The sequence below is a fragment of the Lepisma saccharinum genome, chromosome 10, assembly GCF_977018435.1.
Source record: "Lepisma saccharinum chromosome 10, izLepSacc3.1, whole genome shotgun sequence".
NCBI lineage: Eukaryota > Metazoa > Arthropoda > Insecta > Zygentoma > Lepismatidae > Lepisma > Lepisma saccharinum.
Window position 1 is genome coordinate 90,239,262 of NC_139238.1, and position 20,808 is coordinate 90,260,069.

General features: G+C 42.2%; 1 protein-coding gene across 2 annotated transcripts in view; it reads left to right on the forward strand.

Annotated features, from left to right (window-relative positions):
• The first annotated feature begins 7,859 nt into the window (after positions 1 to 7,859).
• LOC145994022 (cyclic nucleotide-gated channel alpha-3-like) overlaps positions 7,860 to 20,808 on the forward strand; it is a 301,195-nt gene continuing 288,246 nt past the window's right edge. For both annotated transcript variants that reach the window (XM_083130102.1, XM_083130103.1), the window contains exon 1: positions 7,860 to 8,535. In XM_083130102.1, the coding sequence (XP_082986228.1) occupies positions 8,340 to 8,535 (196 nt within the window). In that variant the 5' untranslated portion in view covers positions 7,860 to 8,339. The remainder of the gene's footprint in view (positions 8,536 to 20,808) is intronic.

The following is a 20,808-nucleotide window of genomic DNA, read 5'->3' on the forward strand; positions in this document are numbered from 1 at the left end:
AATATCCACGCACAGCTTCATATATTATCCAGCGAAAGGATCCTTTAGAAGTTTTTTTCTGAGCGCTGCCTTGCACTTTCTCACGCTGCAGCATCGATCGCATGTGTCATGTGTGGAAAGGGTTCATGCAGCGCTTCACCTAACAGAATCCCGATACAAAGTTGGATTCTTGCCACTTCTTTCCTATGTGTTATGCAACCAACACAACTCAACCGTGCGACTGGTTGCAGAATGGGCAGGCGTTCTCGTTCATTTTGTTTTCAGCCGAACACTTATTCGATAGAAGTGATTCGAGAAGATGAACACATCGGAATTTCGACCCACGAAATGAAATTATAGCTCATATATTTGTATCTTATACGTTGTGTTTGTGTGGGTATGCGTATTATACAGGGTGATCCAAAAGTGTGGAAACACCTGAATAAAAATTGAATGGCATGATATTTCCAAAAACTAACATTCCAGGTTTGTAATAGGGGTGGGGGAAAATGTTATAGGGCATATGACGATGACGGCCGCCATCTTGAAATCCGCCATCTTCAATGCAACTTTAAAAGTTCAAATGGAAGCCATGTCGTGTAATACCTCATTTCAATAGGAAATTTTCTCACGAGTTCAACGATGTGCATAATTTTGCTCTAGCACCAACAGGGACGAAGTTATTAACGTTTTTATGCTTGCTTTATCGTTGCAGGTGACGTAATACAGCATGGGTCTCACGCAGGCAGAACGCATTGAGATCGTGTTGATCTCAGGTGAACGAAGCACGAGGGTGATATCAGACGATTATAGCCACCGTCACCCAGATAGAGTCCCCATCCATTATGGTACCGTCAGTAAAGTTCTTGCAAAATTTCGTGAAACCGGGACTGTGGCTGACAAACCAAAATCACGATGGCGCCCCTCCTCATTACGGAAATTGTGTTCGTCAGTACCTGGATGTGCAGTTTCCCCAACACTTGGATTGGACGACGAGGTGCTGTGGAGTGGCCACCACGTTCCCCAGACCTCACTCCGCTGAATTTCTAACTGTGGGGACATGTCAAGGCCATCGTTTACTCCGAGAAAATTCGAGATATTGTTCACCTTAACCAACGCATAATTGACGCATGTGCCAGCATTACTGCAGACACTTTACGCAGGGTTTTGCACGAATGGGTATCAAGACTGGCTTTAACTGTGGAATGTGTTAATTACGTGGGGAACGTGGTGGCCACTCCACAGCACCTCGTCGTCCAATCCAAGTGTTGGGGAAACTGCACATCCAGGTACTGACGAACACAATTTCCGTAATGAGGAGGGGCGCCATCGTGATTTTGGTTTGTCAGCCACAGTCCCGGTTTCACGAAATTTTGCAAGAACTTTACTGACGGTACCATAATGGATGGGGACTTTATCTGGGTGACGGTGGCTATAATCGTCTGATATCACCCTCGTGCTTCGTTCACCTGAGATCAACACGATCTCAATGCGTTCTGCCTGCGTGAGACCCATGCTGTATTACGTCACCTGCAACGATAAAGCAAGCATAAAAACGTTAATAACTTCGTCCCTGTTGGTGCTAGAGCAAAATTATGCACATCGTTGAACTCGTGAGAAAATTTCCTATTGAAATGAGGTATTACACGACATGGTTTTCATTTGAACTTTTAAAGTTGAATTGAAGATGGCGGATTTCAAGATGGCAGCCGTCATCGTCATATGCCCTATAACATTTTCCCCTACCTCTATTACAAACCTCTCGGTGAATTAGGCGATTTTAAATACACCACAGTTAAGACAAAGTAATGCATAATACATACAAAACACATAATTCCTGCAAAATGAACTAATTTATTAAATCAAGAAGAAATACCAAAAGAAAATACAAATATAGACTTTACATTGTAATTAATTTGATAATAACATTACTAAGATGACCTCCATTTCGTTCCAGAAACACTATCACTAAGGCGGGAATTTGAGCCACCTCTTTCCGGATCCGATCTTTAAGTTCATTGAAGGTGCGTGAGGGATGGTTGGAAGACTCTTTCTTTCAATTACACCCAGAGATACACATGAACAGATCCGGGGATCTGGCGGGCCAAGGAATATCCATTGTTGTTTCTCTAATGCGCTTTTACAGCGAATGCGCGCTGTGCCACCTTCTACGACTTCATCATAAATAAATGGTAAAACAGGCGCTGCAAGCTGGCGGTAGTCACGTGCTACCTATGATGCAACAACTAGTTATACACAGTGCTGCAAAATCGACCGATTCATTACCGCACCCTGAACATTCGCAATCAGTCTCTGGTAGGAAAACAACAACAACAAAAGAAAAACAACTTTCTGTTATGCAGTTAGGAGGGAATTGCGAGCTACTTGTAAATGAAGTAGAATCGGGCTGTGGGCTAGAAAGCTACTCCCTGCGATATGACTGGTTTCTTTCTCTATTCATTCACCAGGAATGTTCCTGTGGTCGATCAGGTCTCTGAATTTGCTATTAGAAAGCACAGTTTACACTCGTATGAACTTGTTTGTCTTGTCTCCCGCACGGTGTAAAAGTTGTCGGTGCTGTATGGTAACCCGCACACGCAGAGCCTCGATACAATACCAATAAACTTTCACAGCGTGTAGAGGACGACAAGAGAAGCAACCTTTCTTAGTCGAGTTTTGCTCGGTCACGCCTCGTTTCGACGCTACGGCTCCTCGTAACTGAATTTTCTACTCTGCCTGTATGGACCCATGCGAACAGATCTACAGGCCGAGCACGTCAGCGTAAAATTGGGTAGAAATTCGATCCAGCGTTGGCACACGCTCACCGATCATTGCTGATGACCGGCCTCCGTGGCAGAGTGGTTAACAGCTCGCTACGACGCCAAGGGTTTTGTTTTCAAGTCCCAGTCTAGGCACGAGTGTTCTTTGTGAGTGCCCCTTCATCAATTTTATCATATCATCTCATCACTCATTCTCATGTTCGTGATTAGCTAAAAGGGACAGAAAAGCGACCTTAGTTAGGTGTGATACGATATATATCCGGGTGTAAGGGATGACCCCTTCCGAAGTAACGCAAAAGTCAATCTCCTTTCTACATAGTACACCATGGACAGCATTTTTCAGACTAGCAAGGCTCAGGCCAGTGTAATCCTCAGTGGCGCTTGGGTCGTATGCTGGCCTTGTGTGTTTCCGATTGTCCTTTTATGCATTTCGTCTTATCACCATCCATCCTCATCTTTGCGATTAGCCAAAAGTGGAAGAAAAGCGAAGTAAATTAAGCCAAATCAATGTACAGGGAGTCCATAAAGTCCTGCAAAAAACTAAAACTCTATAACTTTTTAGCTGTTGCGTTTAACAATACACATTTTTTGGGTGAGAAGGGTGGAAGTTTAAAGTTTTGTTCTGGCCACACTGCTCAGTGACGCTTGCACTGGTAATCACGTGATCATGTGACTTAAGATGGCGTCCATCCAGGAAAAGGCAGAGTGTGTTCTGTGGTTTGCAGAGTTAAAATCTTGTGTTTCACTGCAGAGAAAGTCCCAGACAACATATGGGAAACCACCCCCAGCAAATTCAAGTATCAAGAGATGGCATAAAAAGTTCAAGGCAACGGGAAGTGTGTCAGATTTGCCACGCAGTTGAAGGCAAGGATCAAGTGACGATGTGATTCAGTCAGTGCAGGACAGCGTGCATCGGAGTCCAATGAAATCGCTGAAACGAAGATCACTGGAACTGGGAATACCGAAGTCAACATTACACAAGATCGTACGCAAGAAGGTGAAGGCCTGGCCCTACAAGTTCGGCAGTTTCTTAACGAACAATTTCAAGGTAGATGGATTGGCCGAAGAGGACCCACACCTTGGCCTGCAAAATCACCAGACTTGACACCTTGCGATTATTGGTTGTGGAGACATGTAAAAACCGAGGTGTATTCACAGAAACTAGCTAATCTGGATGACCTAAAAGAAAAAAATAAGATATATGATTCTGAATATCCCAGGAGAGCACCGTCAGCACGCAATTCTCGGTTTCACAAAAAGTCTGCAACAGTGTTTCGACGTGAGTGGTGCACAATTGGAGGTTTGGCGATGAACCTAACAAGCAGGAAATAAACTTTGAACCTTGCTGTAAGTACACACAAAATATTTTGTTAATAAACTTAATAGTTTTCAAGTTATAGAGTTTTAGTTTCTTGCAGGACTTTATGGACTCCCTGTATATCGTAGTATGTTGAGAATAAACCAAAGCTTGCAAGGGAATAGTCCTTATTATTCCGGTCCGAAGCAGTCTATCATTACTACTGACAACAGCACGTGTAGCGGGTTACGAAGATAGACGTCCATACGAGTCAGGACCAAGAGGAGAATGGAGTCACGTTTGGACAACATCGGTTGCCACTCTGGCCAGGAAAGAGAGGGGGGAGCTCCCCTTAATTTCCCTTCTCTACTTGTTTTTTGGAATACAGGGGTTATTTTCCCAAGATTTAATCTCGCACGAATGATTCGTTAAAGTAACAAAATGGCGATTGAGACAACATAATTAAAAATTATAGAGGACATAAATTGCAGTCTTAGTTCAGCCGCGGTGATCCAGTCGTTGTTGACCTCTGTGGCGGAGTGGTTACTGTAGCGTGTCCCCCTCCACTCAGGGGTCGCGAGCTCGAATCCTGGGTAAGACATTGATGTTTGCCTGTCCCGCTGAAAATGAAGAGTAAGTTTTACTTTTTGTTTTAGGTCCACTTATGCTCGGAAGAGGCTAATCGGGACTGAACCTACAGTTTAAAATAGGATCCGAACCATCAGTTATTGAACCCGGAATCTCCATTTTTTAAAAACTTTTACAAAATGTTACTTGAAAAGAAGGCTGTAATGAAGAAGATCCATCAATAAACAACTTTTTATTCTAAAGGACGTCTTTGTCTGAAGTGCAATGCATATCACCATATTATGCAAGTTATTCATACAGTACTAATTTATATTTTTAGTTAGCTTTCAAACATGGCGAAACAGTTTTTATATTAAAATGTGAGCGCATTTTGCCGTCTAGTTTTATCCCGTTTTTCTTCCAGGAAAATGTGAGAAATGTACCATTTTGTTGTTTTAGAAATCTGGCCACCTTACTGATGGTAAGAGATCTCTAAGACGAAGATCGAAATTAGCGAGGTGACCAAAATCGGATTGAGCGCTCTCCCAACTAAGCCTGCGATGCTACATGTTGCAAGAGACTCTTCCGAACGCCATGTCCTAAGATGATCTCGGCGTGGCATAATCCCTTCCTACATTCTTAACGTCCATGCACTTTCGATGCTGGTTCCGGATCTCGCCGACAGAGAGCGCGCGTGGCAATGTTCCGTCTTCGCAGAACGCCGCCTGCTATCTTTCACGCTGGGTGCCGAGACGGCGACGACATCTCGCGGCAGTGCGCGGAAACAACTTTATCGTGGCTGGGAGCAGTGTTCGCGGGTGGTGGGAGTTATCCCTCGAGATGGGAAAATTTAAGGTGATTGACAGGGAATTCTCAGCGTCACCGCTAGAAGTCTGAGGAACTGTTTCGGTACCTTTGTTGCAATTCGCTTATTCTTTCATCTAGGTTATCTAATGTTTCTTCGAAGGCGGCAATTCATTTAAAGAGGAAGAAAAGCGACGTTAGATAATCAAACACAAAGCAGATGCATTTTCTCAGGAATGTATATGATTGTGTTACAGGCATTGTATCGAGAAGTGACAGATCATCGTTCTTGCAAATGTACTTTGATTTGTATGTGTAAGAAAAAGGGAGCAAACAGATTTAAAGGAGAGAAAATATAGGAAAAAGGTAGGGAAAATAGTGGAAAAAGCGAGCAAATGGAGGAAAAAGATGGAATAAACATTAGAAAGCGAGAGAGCAAACGATGGAGAGAAAGGAAACAAGACAGTGAGAAATGGAAGAGTGGAAGTTGGAAAAGGGAAAGCAAATAAGTAAAAAGAGAGAGAAATAAATGGGAACTGGGAAGCAAACAATGAAGATGAAAAGGGTGGAATAGAGAAAGCAAAGAGTGGAGAAAGAGAAAATATACAGCGGAAAAGGAGAGCAAACATACAAAAACAGAAAATAGGAGGAAGAGAGAGCAAACTGAGGAATAATGGATGAGAGAGAGAGAGAGAGAGAGAGAGAGAGATGTGGAGAAAGAATGATGGAAAGAGAAACAAACGAGAGTATCCACGGATGCTGAACCCATTTTAAAATATTTCGTTCACTCTCTAGCACATCCGAACAAAAATTTCTGGCAACGGTATTTTATTTCTCCCTTTAGTAACCCAGTCTTTGACACAGGCGTCGAAACCACTGGATTCTCAGATTAACTGAATTTTAGTTTCTGATAATGAGTATATATATCCTAAAATTAGTTTTAATAAAAGAAAAGGTAAAGTGCTCCCCTGTGCTTAGCACCACGCCATGAAGGCGTATAGTGGGTGTGGTGGTAACGCCCCACACTTTCTTGATCCGGTCGTGAGTGGGGGGATGTGTTCAGCATCTCGCCCCTGACCGCCTTTACCCACCAGGGTTTCTCCCAGGTACCCATGTCATTCGGCGCTGGGTGGGCGCCGGGACCGCTTCCAACGTTAGAAAAGTTCCCGGATTTGAACCGGCCGGGGATCGAACCCAGGTAGTCAGACGCGTTACCGACTGAGCCATCGCGACCATCATTAAATACTTGGATTCGAGTGAGCTGTCTAACAATTGCTATTCATTCTAGGGGGATGTTGGGATGGTAGCTTCAATTATCATCGTCACATTTTTCTCTTCGCGGTTACCATAATTCTACAACTTAGCGACGTATCCCCACTTAGCATCGCTCTACTGACACATGTTGATGATGAGATAGCATTGATGCTTCTGCCAGGACTCGAACTCTGAGACTGCCGTTGAAACCAACCAACATGTTGAACGTTTTGTTATTTAGGATTATGGGTGATTCACTGGCGAAGTCAATGGGAGAAAATGGGGACGGATGCCTCGGTGAACCGAAGTACTTGCCTCCAGTAGAACGTAAGTGGCCACAAAATCCGGATTTCAAATTATCCGATATCCATTTAGGATTCAACGGATAATCTGAACATAATGATAACTCGGATAGTACAGATTTGATGAAAAATGTGTTGACAATCCGTACAGTGAATGCGAGCATGATGAATAAATGAATATGTGGAAAGCCCGTAAAACGGATAAACGATAAAACTGCGGATAATGAAAACATTCGGATATTCGGACATTTTGGATAATCCGAATATCCTGACATGGAATATCCGGATAATTAGGATAATCCGTATCTCAGGATATCAGAATATCCGATATCCGGATACTTAAAATCCGGATAAAATTTTATCCACGTTTGGTCATCCTTAATTCATACCTACCTGAAAATATTCCCGTCCCGCCTGCCTCCTCACTTATTCCCCTGGTGTTACTAGTGTTCACCGTGATTTCTGTAACTGGTGGAGATTAGATTTCATCTGACTTTTGCTATTTAGCGTCACTTTTCTACTTTTGGTTACCCGATGATGAGGATGAGTGATGACAAGAAGAAATTGATGAAGCGACACTCACAAAGAACAGCTATGCCCATTCCTGGATTTGAACCCGGGTCCCATGGCGTTGCAGCGCGTTGTGGTAACCGTTCAGCAACGTATATGCTGGGTACTTGATGGGTGGGGAAGTTGACAGCCCACGGGAAAAGTTTAATACACCCGGAGAGTGTTTACGAGAGAAAGGGAAATTTTCTGTTGAAAAGGGATTTTTAATTTTAAAAAGCGGCAACACTGCCTGCAAGTTGAGAAAATCGATGCGCCAGTTGTGCTAGGCGCTCGTTCGGACGGCAGTGCGGCCTTTGTACCAGCCACGAATGCAGCTATGTTGAAGCCAGGCGAGGAGGGGGGCTGTAGGCAAGCAGAAGGGCTGTCTCCAACGGATCTCCCACCGTCTGCGGAGGAAAGGCAGTGAAGGGGGTGTCTCTGTCTCACCCTCTTCCCGGGGGATGGACGCTGCAGTGGCCTGAACGTCGACCCCCCCGAACAGGGACCATCTGGAAACCCTCGATAATGGTCGCCGAAGCGAGAACCAGTGCGTGAGATGGCAGAGAGCGGTGCGGACCCTCGGAAAGGCTGACCGCATCTTGTCTCCAGATGAAATGCACAGGCTCCGTGTAATACAGATCTATCCAGAATCCCCTCCGTGATGGCCTAAAGGAACGAGAACGAGTGATTTTTTTTGCCATTGTGTCCCCCCGAAATTGTGCGTAAATTTCCTCGGAGGACTTGCGTAAGTGCGTGGCCTTTTGGAGACGACAGTGCCCCTGTATCGTGCGGTGGGGGAGGGAGGTGATGGCCACCAAAAAGATGGTCTTCTCTCTGGGGGGGCGGACAGATGCCGGGAAGTCTGTGAAGTACACCCCTTGCTCGCCAGATCTGCACCACGAGGATGAACTGGAGGACATCGCCGTCGTCTCGAACGCCGACCCCGGACAGGTCACCTATGGCAGTGGACCCATCACTGCGAACGGGCCCCGTGTAGTACCAGGTAAGGGACTTCACGCTTCTCTCTGACCAATCAATCAGGTGGTCCTTGCCCATTGTAATGAAAGGGATGCACTTGTCAAAATCACGCAAACACACTACTGGAGGCTAACGGCGCTCTGGCGTCACAACCCCAACCATTAGCTTCTTACGAAATTTCTCTAAGCGACCTCATTCTGAGGTTTTCCAAACGTTTCTTCCCAATCATCATCTTTTCATATGGCTGTTAAGGGCCTCCTCGATGGCGTAGTAGTAGTAATCAAAGGGTTCCGGATTCGATACCCTCTACAGGCACATAGTGGTTTGTATCCCACTTTAAACTGTAGGTCAAATCCCGATTAACCTTAATGTGCATAAACTGGACTTAAAACACCAACTCCATCAACTCATTCATATGGCTGTTACTAAAGGGTTTGTTCCGTCTCTTTTTGGACAGTTATAACTTTAGGTTGTTCCTTGGTTATGACCAGTTATTGTTACAGGGACTGTTCCTGCCTCTACCTTCTTTGACAGTTATTCCTATTGCGTTTGTACCTGTCTCAGTCTTCTAAGACAGTTATTTCTATAGGGAATTTAAAATATTCCTTTTAAGAGATTTTCCTCTTGTCTCCTTGGTAGACAGTTAATGCAGTATATGTTATTCCTTCTCTTAAACAGTTATTAAGAGGCTTGTTTTTGTGCCATTACTTTTACACAGTTATTTCGAAAGAGCTTTTTCTGTCCCCTTGTGTCTTTTTAGACAATTATTATTCCTGCATAAATTATTCCTTCCTATCTTTTTTGAACAGTTATATCTAAAGGGACGTTTCTGTCATATTCTTTACAGATATTTCTACAGGCATTGTCAGACCTTTATTATTATTATTATTTCTAAAGTGATTGCTTCTTTTCTAGGCAGTTTTTCTTAAAAGGCATGTCGAATATTCCTTTTAAAAGGATGTGGATTTCTTAAAGTTTTTTTCTATTTTGTTATATCATTTAGACGGTTATTCTTAACTGGCTTGTTCTTTCTCACTTTTATACAATCATTTATAGATTAGTGTCCATTTTCTTTTCTTTTACACACGTATTAAATCACAAAGGAACAATACATGTAACCAGGCGATGTAGATAAATGTAGATGTAGATAACTATCTTCCTTCCGCGTTTTACAATAGCATTGCAAATACGCCTAAATAAAACCCACTAAGATCGGTGATTGTTTAGGAAGCTATGCTAATTTTTCTGTATTTTTCGCCATTCTGCTGCGTTGGGGTATAAACACGTACACAAGATGAGCAGAAAAGGAAAAGTTGGAGATTGAGGAGTGTCGAATCTTTTCGAAATCAGAAAAATGACACCCTACATGGCGAAGGCAGATGTTCCAGTTTCAAATCCTTGGGAAGGCATGTATCATTGATTTTGTTCTCATCTAATTCATTTAACCGTTCATCTTCATCGCCGCGATTGGCTTAGAAAGACAGTAACATGAGAGTAAAAAGCTGAATTCAGTAAGAAACTGCACAGTCCTGAAGCAGTATTGCAAACTGCAATTTCATACTAACATAAATATGATTTGATCAAGATCTAATTGTGCCACGTCTGAGTGCTCGACTCATTACCTCATGACGACAAGTTTCGACAGTCCAGTAGGTACAGTAAAGCATTGTGGGAGTTGGGGAAGAGGGTTATGGAGTACCAGGATAAGCTGATTTGTAACAACTATATTATTCTTAAGTTTTCCGGTCGAAACTAAATATAATCGTGTCTCCTCCTTGCCCACACGAACTTTCTGCCATCCCTGAACAAGAAAAGGTATTTTTTTGCCACAGCAGCAACATGCGTTTTCTACCCGTCTCTATCTTGGGAAAATGCATTCAGATCCATTTAATTCGGGTGTCTTACCATCAGGTTACCCGACAAAAGCTTGTAAAGTTTCGTATCCTCTCCTGGGCTTCCCCGATGAGCCAGTGGTAACGTCGTCGCCTTGTAATCAAAGAATCCTTGGTTCGATACCCGATGGGGGCACATAGTGGTTCGGATCACACTCTAATTTGTAGGTCCAGTCCCGATTAGCCTATCTGTGCATACAGTGGACTTCAAACAACAATTCAATGAATCAATCAATCGCATCCTTTTCCATGCGAGCTACATGACCTGCCCACCGAAGTAGGATTTGCTGCAATGTAAGGGTGACCTTTCAGAAGGCAGCCAAATGTAACCCTCTCTTCCACGTAATGCATTTTTGCAGAACAGAGAGACTTCGGCGTCTGCATTCACAGCCTCCATAACACACTCTGGTCTCGTGTTGTGTTCTGTCCATGGATATTTGTGATTATCTCTTCATCGATATCATCTGATCACCATTCATCTTCGCGATTAGCCAAAAGTGACAGAAAAGCGAAGCAAATTAAAACTAATCAATCAATTTTCTGTATGTAATTATTCTAATGCTATCAATGGATGAATACAGACCATGTAGTTGAGTAGCATGTAAACTTCTTCTCTCACCTCCCGTCCTCCGTAGAGGAGTGGTTATCGCTGCCCACGCCGAAGCCAGTGGTGCTGGGTGTTGTTTCTTAGTGTACCTTCATCATTTTAATCATATAATCACTGATACTCATCTTCGCGATTAGCCAAAAGTGGCAGAGAAGCGAAGTAAAATAAACAAAATCAATCAATCAATCTTCACTCACCTGTTCTTTCATCTCCTTTAACTCCAAATACCTTTGAGATTTTATTTTGAAAAACTCCTAAGCCTGTTTCTTCTGTCCTTCATTTAATGCAAAGGATCACGTTTCACATGCATACGAAACTACGGGCATAATTACTGTCGTGTGTTTTGAACCTTTAGACTATTCGATAATAGACATACACACACACATACACTTACTTACCTGAGAAGTAAATTTTCAACTTATTGAAAATACTGTTTGCCATTTTATCAACGCCCAACGCTAATTTTTACTCAGTTTAAAGGTATTCATGAATTAAGCAATAAAGAAAAAATCGACAAAATACAAAAATAAAACTTTTTTCAGATCCTTTGGAAAATGGCGTCTCGTTGGGGGGAGCGGGATATATATAATGCATCTCGCTTATTTTGTAGTCATCAAGGGCTTCCGGGTTCGATCCCCACTGGTTCGGATCCAACTTTTAACTGTAAGACCAGTCCAGATTATTCTATATGAACATAACATAGAGTAAGAAACTTTAACCAAAATTCCTGCAATTCATTATTCTGCTTTAGTGAAGGCAGAATCATACACTTCATAACATCTACTGACAAGATGAACAAAATACTATAATATGAAAGAAATTTTTTTAAAAGTTATCTGCGGATCTAGGTTCCAGGCTCAAGTCCCGGGCTTGGCATGGACGGTATATCTTCTCATCATCGCTATACCTGAGCCGATACCACTCTCATCGATATCCACCGATACCGAAACTTGAAAATTGTAGGGGCCTCCCTGTTGGCGTAGTGGTAACGTGGCCGTCTTGCATATGCGAAAATATTGCGCTTTGGAGGCCAAATTCTTTCCTGTAAATTGCGATTTTTATATTTTACCTGTTCTTTCGTTACTTATAATTCATTACTTTTCAACTTGCTTAAAAATCTACAGTCGAAGTTTTTCTTAAACAATTATAGCCTAAATATAAGATACATTACACGATTGTACACACAGGCGTGGCCATTGGTGGAACAAGCCTGTACACCCGCTTACAGAATAACTATATACTAATCTCTTCAAATTAAGCAAACAAGTATTTTAACCGGTTTTAATGAATTCGGTCTTAATTACATTTGTAAAAAAAAGGTGAAGTGCTCCCCTGTGCTTCGCACCCCGCCATGAAGGCGTATAGGGGTGTGGAGCTAGGGCCCCACACTTTCTTTATCTCGGCCGAGCTGTGAGTGATGTGATCAGCACCACGGTCCTGGCCGCCTTTACCCCCCAGAGTTTCCTCCATGTACCCACTTTATACGACGCCGAGTGGGTACCTGAGCTGCTTGAGCAGGTGGAAAAAATCCCGGTTCTCCCCCGCCAGTGATCGAAACCGGGTCTCTCGCATGGTAGTCAGACGCCCTAAAGACATTTTTTTAAAAAAAAGGAAAGCCCGTATGCGGAAGCTTCCCTCAACACACTTCATGCACTCATATCATTTCATTCATATTTCAATTTCATTACTTTTCAGAACAGACAATCACAAACATCCATGTCCGAGCCAGAATTCGAACCCGGGACCCCTGGCGTCGTAGCGCGATGTGCTAACCACTCCGCCACAGGGGCCGTGGCTTCATTTGTAACACATTTGTAATACATGTAATCAAAAGAACTCGCCCCTCACATTTGACCACATGACGTTTTTGGTAGATAAATTCGTCCCCAACAATATCTTAAAATATACCCTTGTTTCTTCATTTTCTTTCCCATTTTATGCAGATTTAGGACCGTCAGCACTTCGCTTTGATTGCTAAAATGTTTGCAATCAGTTCAAAAGTTATTTCGTCAGATGGGAAAATCTGAACAGAGTTACAGGAATTTATCTTCATGCATTGATAAGTTGAACTGCGACGCTTCTAACAAAATTGTATCTTGTTATAGAATGTGTTTTATATTACGTCTATTTTTCTTCGCTACTTAGTATTTTTTGAAGTGATTTGAATGTATGACAGTGAATAAGCTTTGAGTTTATATTGCAGTAGCTCGTCATTAAAATGAGAACGGAAACTTCAACATTGTTTATTTCAGGCTTTGCATATCTTGCCCTATCAATATACCTCCATGTTACAAAACTCTGTAAACAACAAAATCCATAGAAAATATAGTATTTATCAATATAGTCTACTTTCACGTTTAATTATTCTTCTCAATACCTATGTCAACTCTCCTCAATAACAAAAAAATATTAGCAGGCCGTCTTATCAAGAGTCACTTTGAGTTGTCAGGTTATTTTGTATATCTCGAAGACATCCATAACTCTCTTTTCTGTGTTCATTCTTTGTGAAGTTCCACTTATCTCTGGTTCCCTATTTCATGGAAATTCAACTCAAAAGTTTTCAATGGGAAGGGGGTGATGTGATATATGTGACACTGTTTTCTCACACCTGGAAAATGATACATTTGTTAATATCATGCAGTCGTAACTTTTTTCTTGATTAAAGACAGGTTGAAGAAACCTTTACGATTGCATTTCTCGTGAAATTCTAGCCTGATTTGATTCTAGTCTGACTGCCACGCGGGTAACACGGGGTGGGTGATCCAAGGTCGCAATTCTTCCGGCTTTTCCCCGCATAATGCGTCTCTAGGGCCCACCCAGTCTCAAATCAAATGGTACCCGGAGAGAGGAGGGATTGGGGTAAAGGTAGCCTCAGCGTGATGCTGATCACATCACCTCCAAGATGGCCGATATCGAAAATATATGAGGCCCACATACCCTAAATGTGCCTTCATGGCACGGTGCTATATGCATAGGGAACTTTAACTTTATCGTCACATGTATATATTGGATTCGTCTCTGTACCCCTGAATAACTAAGTTTATTTTTACGTACGCATATTCGAACCCTCTACCGTGCCAATGGCTGATGGCCCCCTAAAGGCGTACTGCGGAGTTTTGCGGCTTGTAGATATGGCACTGCTTGAGAGGGTTTAACAATGAACACGTTTGAGGAGTGAATGCGTGGAGGGGGATAAACGACTACAGCTTCCAATCGTTTGCAGGAGGGTTCTCTGCTTCGTTCCGTCCTCTCGCTCTATCCTCTTCTGTGGCGTTATGCGCGACCTTGCTGCAGAGATTCCAGGGATAGAGTATGGTTGGTTAGAAGCCATTTTAATAAGTTAGTAAAAGATTCGAGTGTCAGGTAGGCAGGAAGAGGCAATGTAATGTGTGGAACCATACCTTCTCAATCCATTGCATCTTTCCTGTTACTTTGCTTTTCGATTGAGTAATCATAAAACTCAATTCTCACTTCCACTTTCACTGAGAACTTAGGAACTACTTTTCTCTTCAGCGGTAGTCTTTGCAAGCAACAGTGAAGAGGCGGGACAAGAAGTCCAGCAGGTAACTCGTCTCCCATTGATTTTACTACTAAGCGGACTCCAGACGGTTTCAAATTAAAGGTCGGCATCAGGTTACGTCTCGAGGAGAACTGCACTCAGACATAGTTACTTCGAGAGGTGTTGCCAACCTTCGGAATATGACACCACGCGTAGGGGATTTTTCACTATTGCGTAAATATTAGAGAATTTATCTTGTTGCACCAAAACAAAATTTTGTGACCAGAGCCCAGGTTTCCAGGCATCACAAAATGCTCAAATAGGCAGGCAAAAGGCACTAGACTAGGTTCAAGAATAATCAAGCCTAAGTTAAAAAAAATCCCAAGCGTAACTTCGTCATTTATGTTTGTTTGTTAATTTGCGTCGCATTTCGCCACCTTTGAATAATTGCGACGACTGGAAGTGATGATTAGATGAAATTGATGAAGCAAACACCCATAATAGGCCTGAGCTCGAACCCGGGAACTTCTGTGCCCACATCGAACGTCGCCAACCAAGCCAGCCTGTAATGTATGTAGAAAAATTTATGTGTACACATTTTGCAATAACAAAAATACAGTATTCAAAGCTTTGGAAAGAATTGTTAAAAGGTAAAAAGTGGAACATTCTGTTTTATAAACTTCTGAAATAATATGAGGCACTGGCAACGCTGTGAATATAGTCCCAAGCTATTTTTCTTTATTCACCCTCTTGGGTTTCTTATCTCTCTGTTCCTCTCGTAGAACTAATGCGCCACTCGGATAAACTCTTGCAACGAATCGGTTCTCCAACATCTGTAGCCGTCACAAGTTTAGGGCACCAATGGAAAAAGCCCCAAAAGCATTCTTATTGAAAGTATTGTCGGCGTACCTACCTGTCCGCCTATTCGTACTACATATTCATACACTTTCCGTTGCCACAGCTACAAAGACAGTAGAGTAGACTGGCGATTATTCGAGCTAATTGGGACCGGGTCTACCTCGGATACGGAAGAACTCGGAAAATACGGAGATAATGTGCTAATAGGTCTTAAATGACGAAACAACACTTAAAACTGTATAGTAATTATTTATTACTAGTACAACATAAATGAGAAGATTACTTTTTCAAAAAGTCTTTCATAGTTTTTTTTGGACCGCTCATATTCACTTTCTTCATCGTTTTCCGCGCTAACCCACTGCCCACTTTTTAATGTCCTTCCGCTTACGTCTCCAATCCCCAACAGTCACTTCCCCGACTCCATAATCAGCAGCAGCCTTTTTAATAGACTCGCCTTCATCCAACCTTTTTATTGCGTTGAATTTTGTTTCCAGAGAAACCACACACCTTTTCCGATTGCCACTCGTACTACATTACTCGCTTAGAATAGGCCTACTCAGATTTAAACACCACCGTAACAATCGGATACACCGACAATGTAACGAACGCGTGCAGCGCGGACGGTGACTTGACTCCATAAACAAACAGGGTGGTGCGTATGAAGCGCGATGTTTTCCAACCACTCCCTCGGTTAACCAGGAGCCTCGGTTAATCGGGACTCGGTTAATCGCGAGTCTACTGTACTTGGGCAACTGATAGAGATAACCAGTAGACGAATTAAACTCTTTGCTAATTGTTTTGGCGGGAGAGGGGTGACCTACAACTTGCTTCTGGGAAGGGGAGGGACAAAAGTCAGTTTTTTTATTTTTAGTACATTTTTAAATTAAGGGTTCTGGTGTAAAATATGGTAAGTGAAATTTTGTTAATTTCTGAGTTACAAAGTAAAATGTCCCATCCTTCAATTTTCGAGTGAAATTGCCATGTCACACAAACAGTGAAGCCTTCTGAAATTGGTAAACACAACACGAAAACAATTTATCTGCAGCATAGCTTTTAATAAACTATTTTCTTAATGGACTCAGAAATGTTCAAAATGTCACTTTCCATGTTTTACACCAGAGTCCTTCAAATAATACGAACATAGGTTATCTTTAAGAGAGAGATTGAAACTAAGTCGTGTGAAACCGTTTACAATTTTTTTTTTTACCTTGTACGTTACCACAATACGACAGTATTTTTTATTTTTGCTATTTAGGGCTTTTCTTTCACTTTTGGCTAAACGTGATGATAAGGATGAGTGATGATATGATGAAGTTGATGAAGGAACACTCATGCCCAGGCCGAGACCTCGGGCGTTGTAGCGGGCTGTGATAACCACTCCGTCACGAAGGTTGGCTCGACAGTGTTTGGAAGAAAAGTTACTTTATTTAGTGAAAGTAACTGTAACAGACTTATTTTTAATGAGTAACAGTAACCTAGTATTTTGAAATAACTGTTACTGTATTAACAGAATACACACATACAATGGATATTGCTGTAGAGAACTAGCTTACTTCCTAACTGGAAAAAGTAACTTTTACTTCCAAACGCTGTGGAAGATCTATGCTCTGTCCTGGAAATGTGTGGAGCAAGACACGCATAAAGGTAGAGAGGGGAGAAAGCGAGTAGGCGGACCAAAGCAGTGAGGGCTTCTGCAAATGGCTAGTCGTCGCACTCACTTCTCCTCTCACTAGTTCATTGGTCGAGCCCTCTAGAGTCACTATTTGCGCAGAGACTTGCTTTGGTTCCCTCAAAAGAGGTCATAATTATGAAGCACGATAGCAGTATACTCAATAAAATACTACTATTATGTATAACTTACATATAAATGAGATGCCTGAAAACGTAGCTCCAGAGATTCCCGGGACGGAGCATAGCCATTACGAGCTGAACGTTCTGTTTGGATGCTCCCAGCATTGAGTACAGCAGCCAGTTGGAAATATACAGTGGCTACAATATTTTCAGGGATACGTCAGCAAATTATCTATTTAAACAAAAATGAATTACTGACTCAAATTATATTTACTAATTTCACTCAGCCTAAAAATGTCTTTCTCTGTTTTTCGGAAGCTGAAATCTGAAGCTGTAGAAAGGAAGGACGAACTGCTTATATTATCCATTGCCTCCTTGAGTTGAAAACAATGGAAGCTTTTAAAGCCCTCACACTTGATTCGTGGCAGATGGAGTTGCTTTATTGTTAACATAGCAAAATCGGAAGTTCAAGGTCAAGAGAAACTGCTTTGTATTCGAGAAAAGAATAAATAGGTCAAAATGTCCAAGCAAGTTATCGTGAATTTTTGCGTACATGTTTCACGTGAGAAATATGAAAATAATTTTTACTTTTCTCGGGGCCCCTTAGGCCCGCCTGTATGTTACGCCCCTGATTTGACGTATTATAACGTTTAGACTTTAAAGCCTGATAAAAGCTATTTTTTAATATTATTGCCTAAAAAAAACCTTTCCATCTTTTTTCATCACTTCTATTTAATACATTTTTCGTATCAACCCCTTGGGACGCGAGGCCTCGGGCGGTCGCCCACCCCTTGTTACGCCACTGGAAATAAACAAGCTTTTTTTACCTGGTACAGAGTTCATCCTGGTATTGAAGTAGGGAATCGCATTGTGTAGGCAGTTGGCTTCGGGTGCCCAAAACCCCTTCTCCCTCCTTGGGCGACGCTTTGTATTTGTGACGTGATTTCCCGGTGGTTTTTACGGCGCCGTGCAGGGAGGGAGTTTTATACTCGTCGTAAACCCCGCACGCTTCGCGAGGTGTTCCGACGAAATGTCACCGGGTGACCTGTTGCCCCGGGCCTTTGTCCGCCGTCGCGTATTCACCGGTCGTGGATAATGAAGTGAGAGGCGACGCGATAAGAATAGCCGGCTGCGATTTATCAAGCGAGCCCCTCCCCTTCAAGCTCCGTCTCCCTAACTTTAAATATCGGCAACGGCCTGCCAACCGTGAACGACCGTAAGCTTTACGGTTTTCATTTAATGTTGGAACGGAGCCATGGCGAGCGGAACTTTTTCTTCTCCATTTGAGAGTTTACCAAACTTCCTTTAAGGCGAAGACTGACACTTTCGGACCGGGCTTGCCTTTATTTCAATATCGTCGACTCGACTACGAAAGAGTGTATACATTTCTGCCCATGCTGCAAGTGATTTTTCGACTTGATTATTAAGCTGGCCACGATATTTGAAAAATATTATAAATAAGAATTTTCAGATTCCAATGCATTTCTTATAGAGAAATAACACAACTTCAAATGGGAGTTTTCCACTTTTTTCGACAAATCAAATCTTCAACGTATCCTCTATCCGTTCAAGTGTTTTTCTACGCGATCGGAAATTTGATATTCTCAAGAGAACAAGTAAAACAATACCTCCATAAGCGTAATGCTAAGTTTTCTCCCCTCCTACATCCATCCAGCGCACACACCTCTCCTTCTCCAGCTCGCCGCGGGAAAAGGTCGGTGGGAGAGGAGCAGTTTACGGTCCTCGTGTCTGGCTGGACACAGTTTCTCCTGCCCTTAAAATTCTTTTGATGCAATTATTTATCCATTGATTCATATCCTTCCTATGTTCAGTCCCTCCACAATATTCATGCTCATAGAAAAACCCTTCCCTAAAAGATATGTTATCGTATATTTAGTTTGTCAATGTCAATGTATTCTTTATCTGTGATGCTTCGGTCCGTTCTCAAGACATGTCTCCACACGATAACATCGGCGCCTTGTAATCAAGAGTTCTATACCTAGTGTAGGCACATTGCACAGTGGTTCGGATTACACTTTCAAATGTAGTTCCAGTTCAGATTAGCCTCTCTGTGCATAAAGTCGACTTGAATCAATAACTCAAAAATTTTTCTCCCCAAACGTCTTCCCCCTGTCTTGACATTTTCATTAAATTTCTAATTTGAGGAAGAAAATGAAATGACCTCTTCATTAAATTTATGTTATTACCAAATTGAAACCCAAGTAATGCCATAAAATTCCTGCGAGTTTTGTTCTTTAGACATTAAAACGGAGCCTGGACAAGGTTTTGAAAATGAGGAAAAATTGGTGGATTGTACTTAATGGCATAAAAAGTCTAATTGTGTGGAAATTATATTCAATACTGTGAAATACATTCATTTTAAACCTTTCATCTTTTTTCTATATATAGCAATAAATGAGAAATAAAGAATAGAAATAAAAAATAAAATAAAAGTAATTCAGTTTGTATACCTGCACTCATACCATTGATTAAGCGTTAATTACAGTAGTCATTATTTTTTTACTAATAGAATGAAAAGGATAACTGAAGAGTAAAATTAAAAATAAAAGGCAAATAGTTTCAATACGTTGACACATAGAAATGCAGAGAAAGCAAATTACGTGATTTAAAAACCAGTTGATAATTTGCGAAAATCAAAGCTAAATCTCGTATCTTTCGGAGAATCAGCGCCATGTTTCTGCCTGGGTCGTCCGTGTCGCAGTGGAAGAGCAGTTCGTTGCGTTGGCAGAATTTTCCGCCTCGCTCGCTTCGAAAGGTTTCGCCGAACTAAAATCGAAGCGTGTTGCAGCGCGAGAGTCATCTGTCGGCGCTGCACTTCCATCTAATTCCTCTGCAGCCGTGTTGTGCGATGGCGCTTCAAACAATTCCAAGTTTCGCATTACCTCTGGCGTATTGCGCCGCACCCTGCCAGGTTAATTGGCTTTGGCTCACGGGGGATGTCTGTTGGGACATCCACTTACCCTTCGCCCTTGCATCTCCACTTTCTTACACAAACAATTACTTTCTCTTTACTTTCTCCCGATTGTTATTTATTGGATTGTTATTTATTGCATCTATTTATACTCTGTCCCGGGATCTCTGCAGAAAGACGCGCATAGAGGCAGAGAAGGGGAAGAATCGAGTGGGCAGAGAAAAGAAGTATACGCTGCTGCGAAGGCTGCACCTGCTGTCGCTTCCCCTCCACGCAATCCCGTTCCCTCTCACGTGTTCCTTGGTGGTCTCTACTTGCATAGAGACTTGTTTTTATTCTCTTGCTTCAGATATAGCCGGGACGAGAACAGGCCATTACGGTCAGCACCGTTCTTGCAGCAGACATAGGCGCTCGCACTTAGGGTCGGTTGTCCCCTCTGATACTCTCACCTAGAAATTTAGTGTAAAGGAATCTTATCACAGATATATATTATAAACAATATTATGCTCTTAAAGAAAAAATAGGTATTTTCAAGCCGACGAAAGTTCCAAGCAACTACGGGGGAAGGGTGTAGTTGAGCTATCCCACTTCGGTCTGCCGCAAATTCCTTGTTAATAATACTCTCACAAACTTATTTCGTTAGTTGTGTTGGCTCTGTGTGTCTCAAGAAAAAATGGCCCATACATTGTAAATGAGTACATTATGTGTAGTTGTTTTGA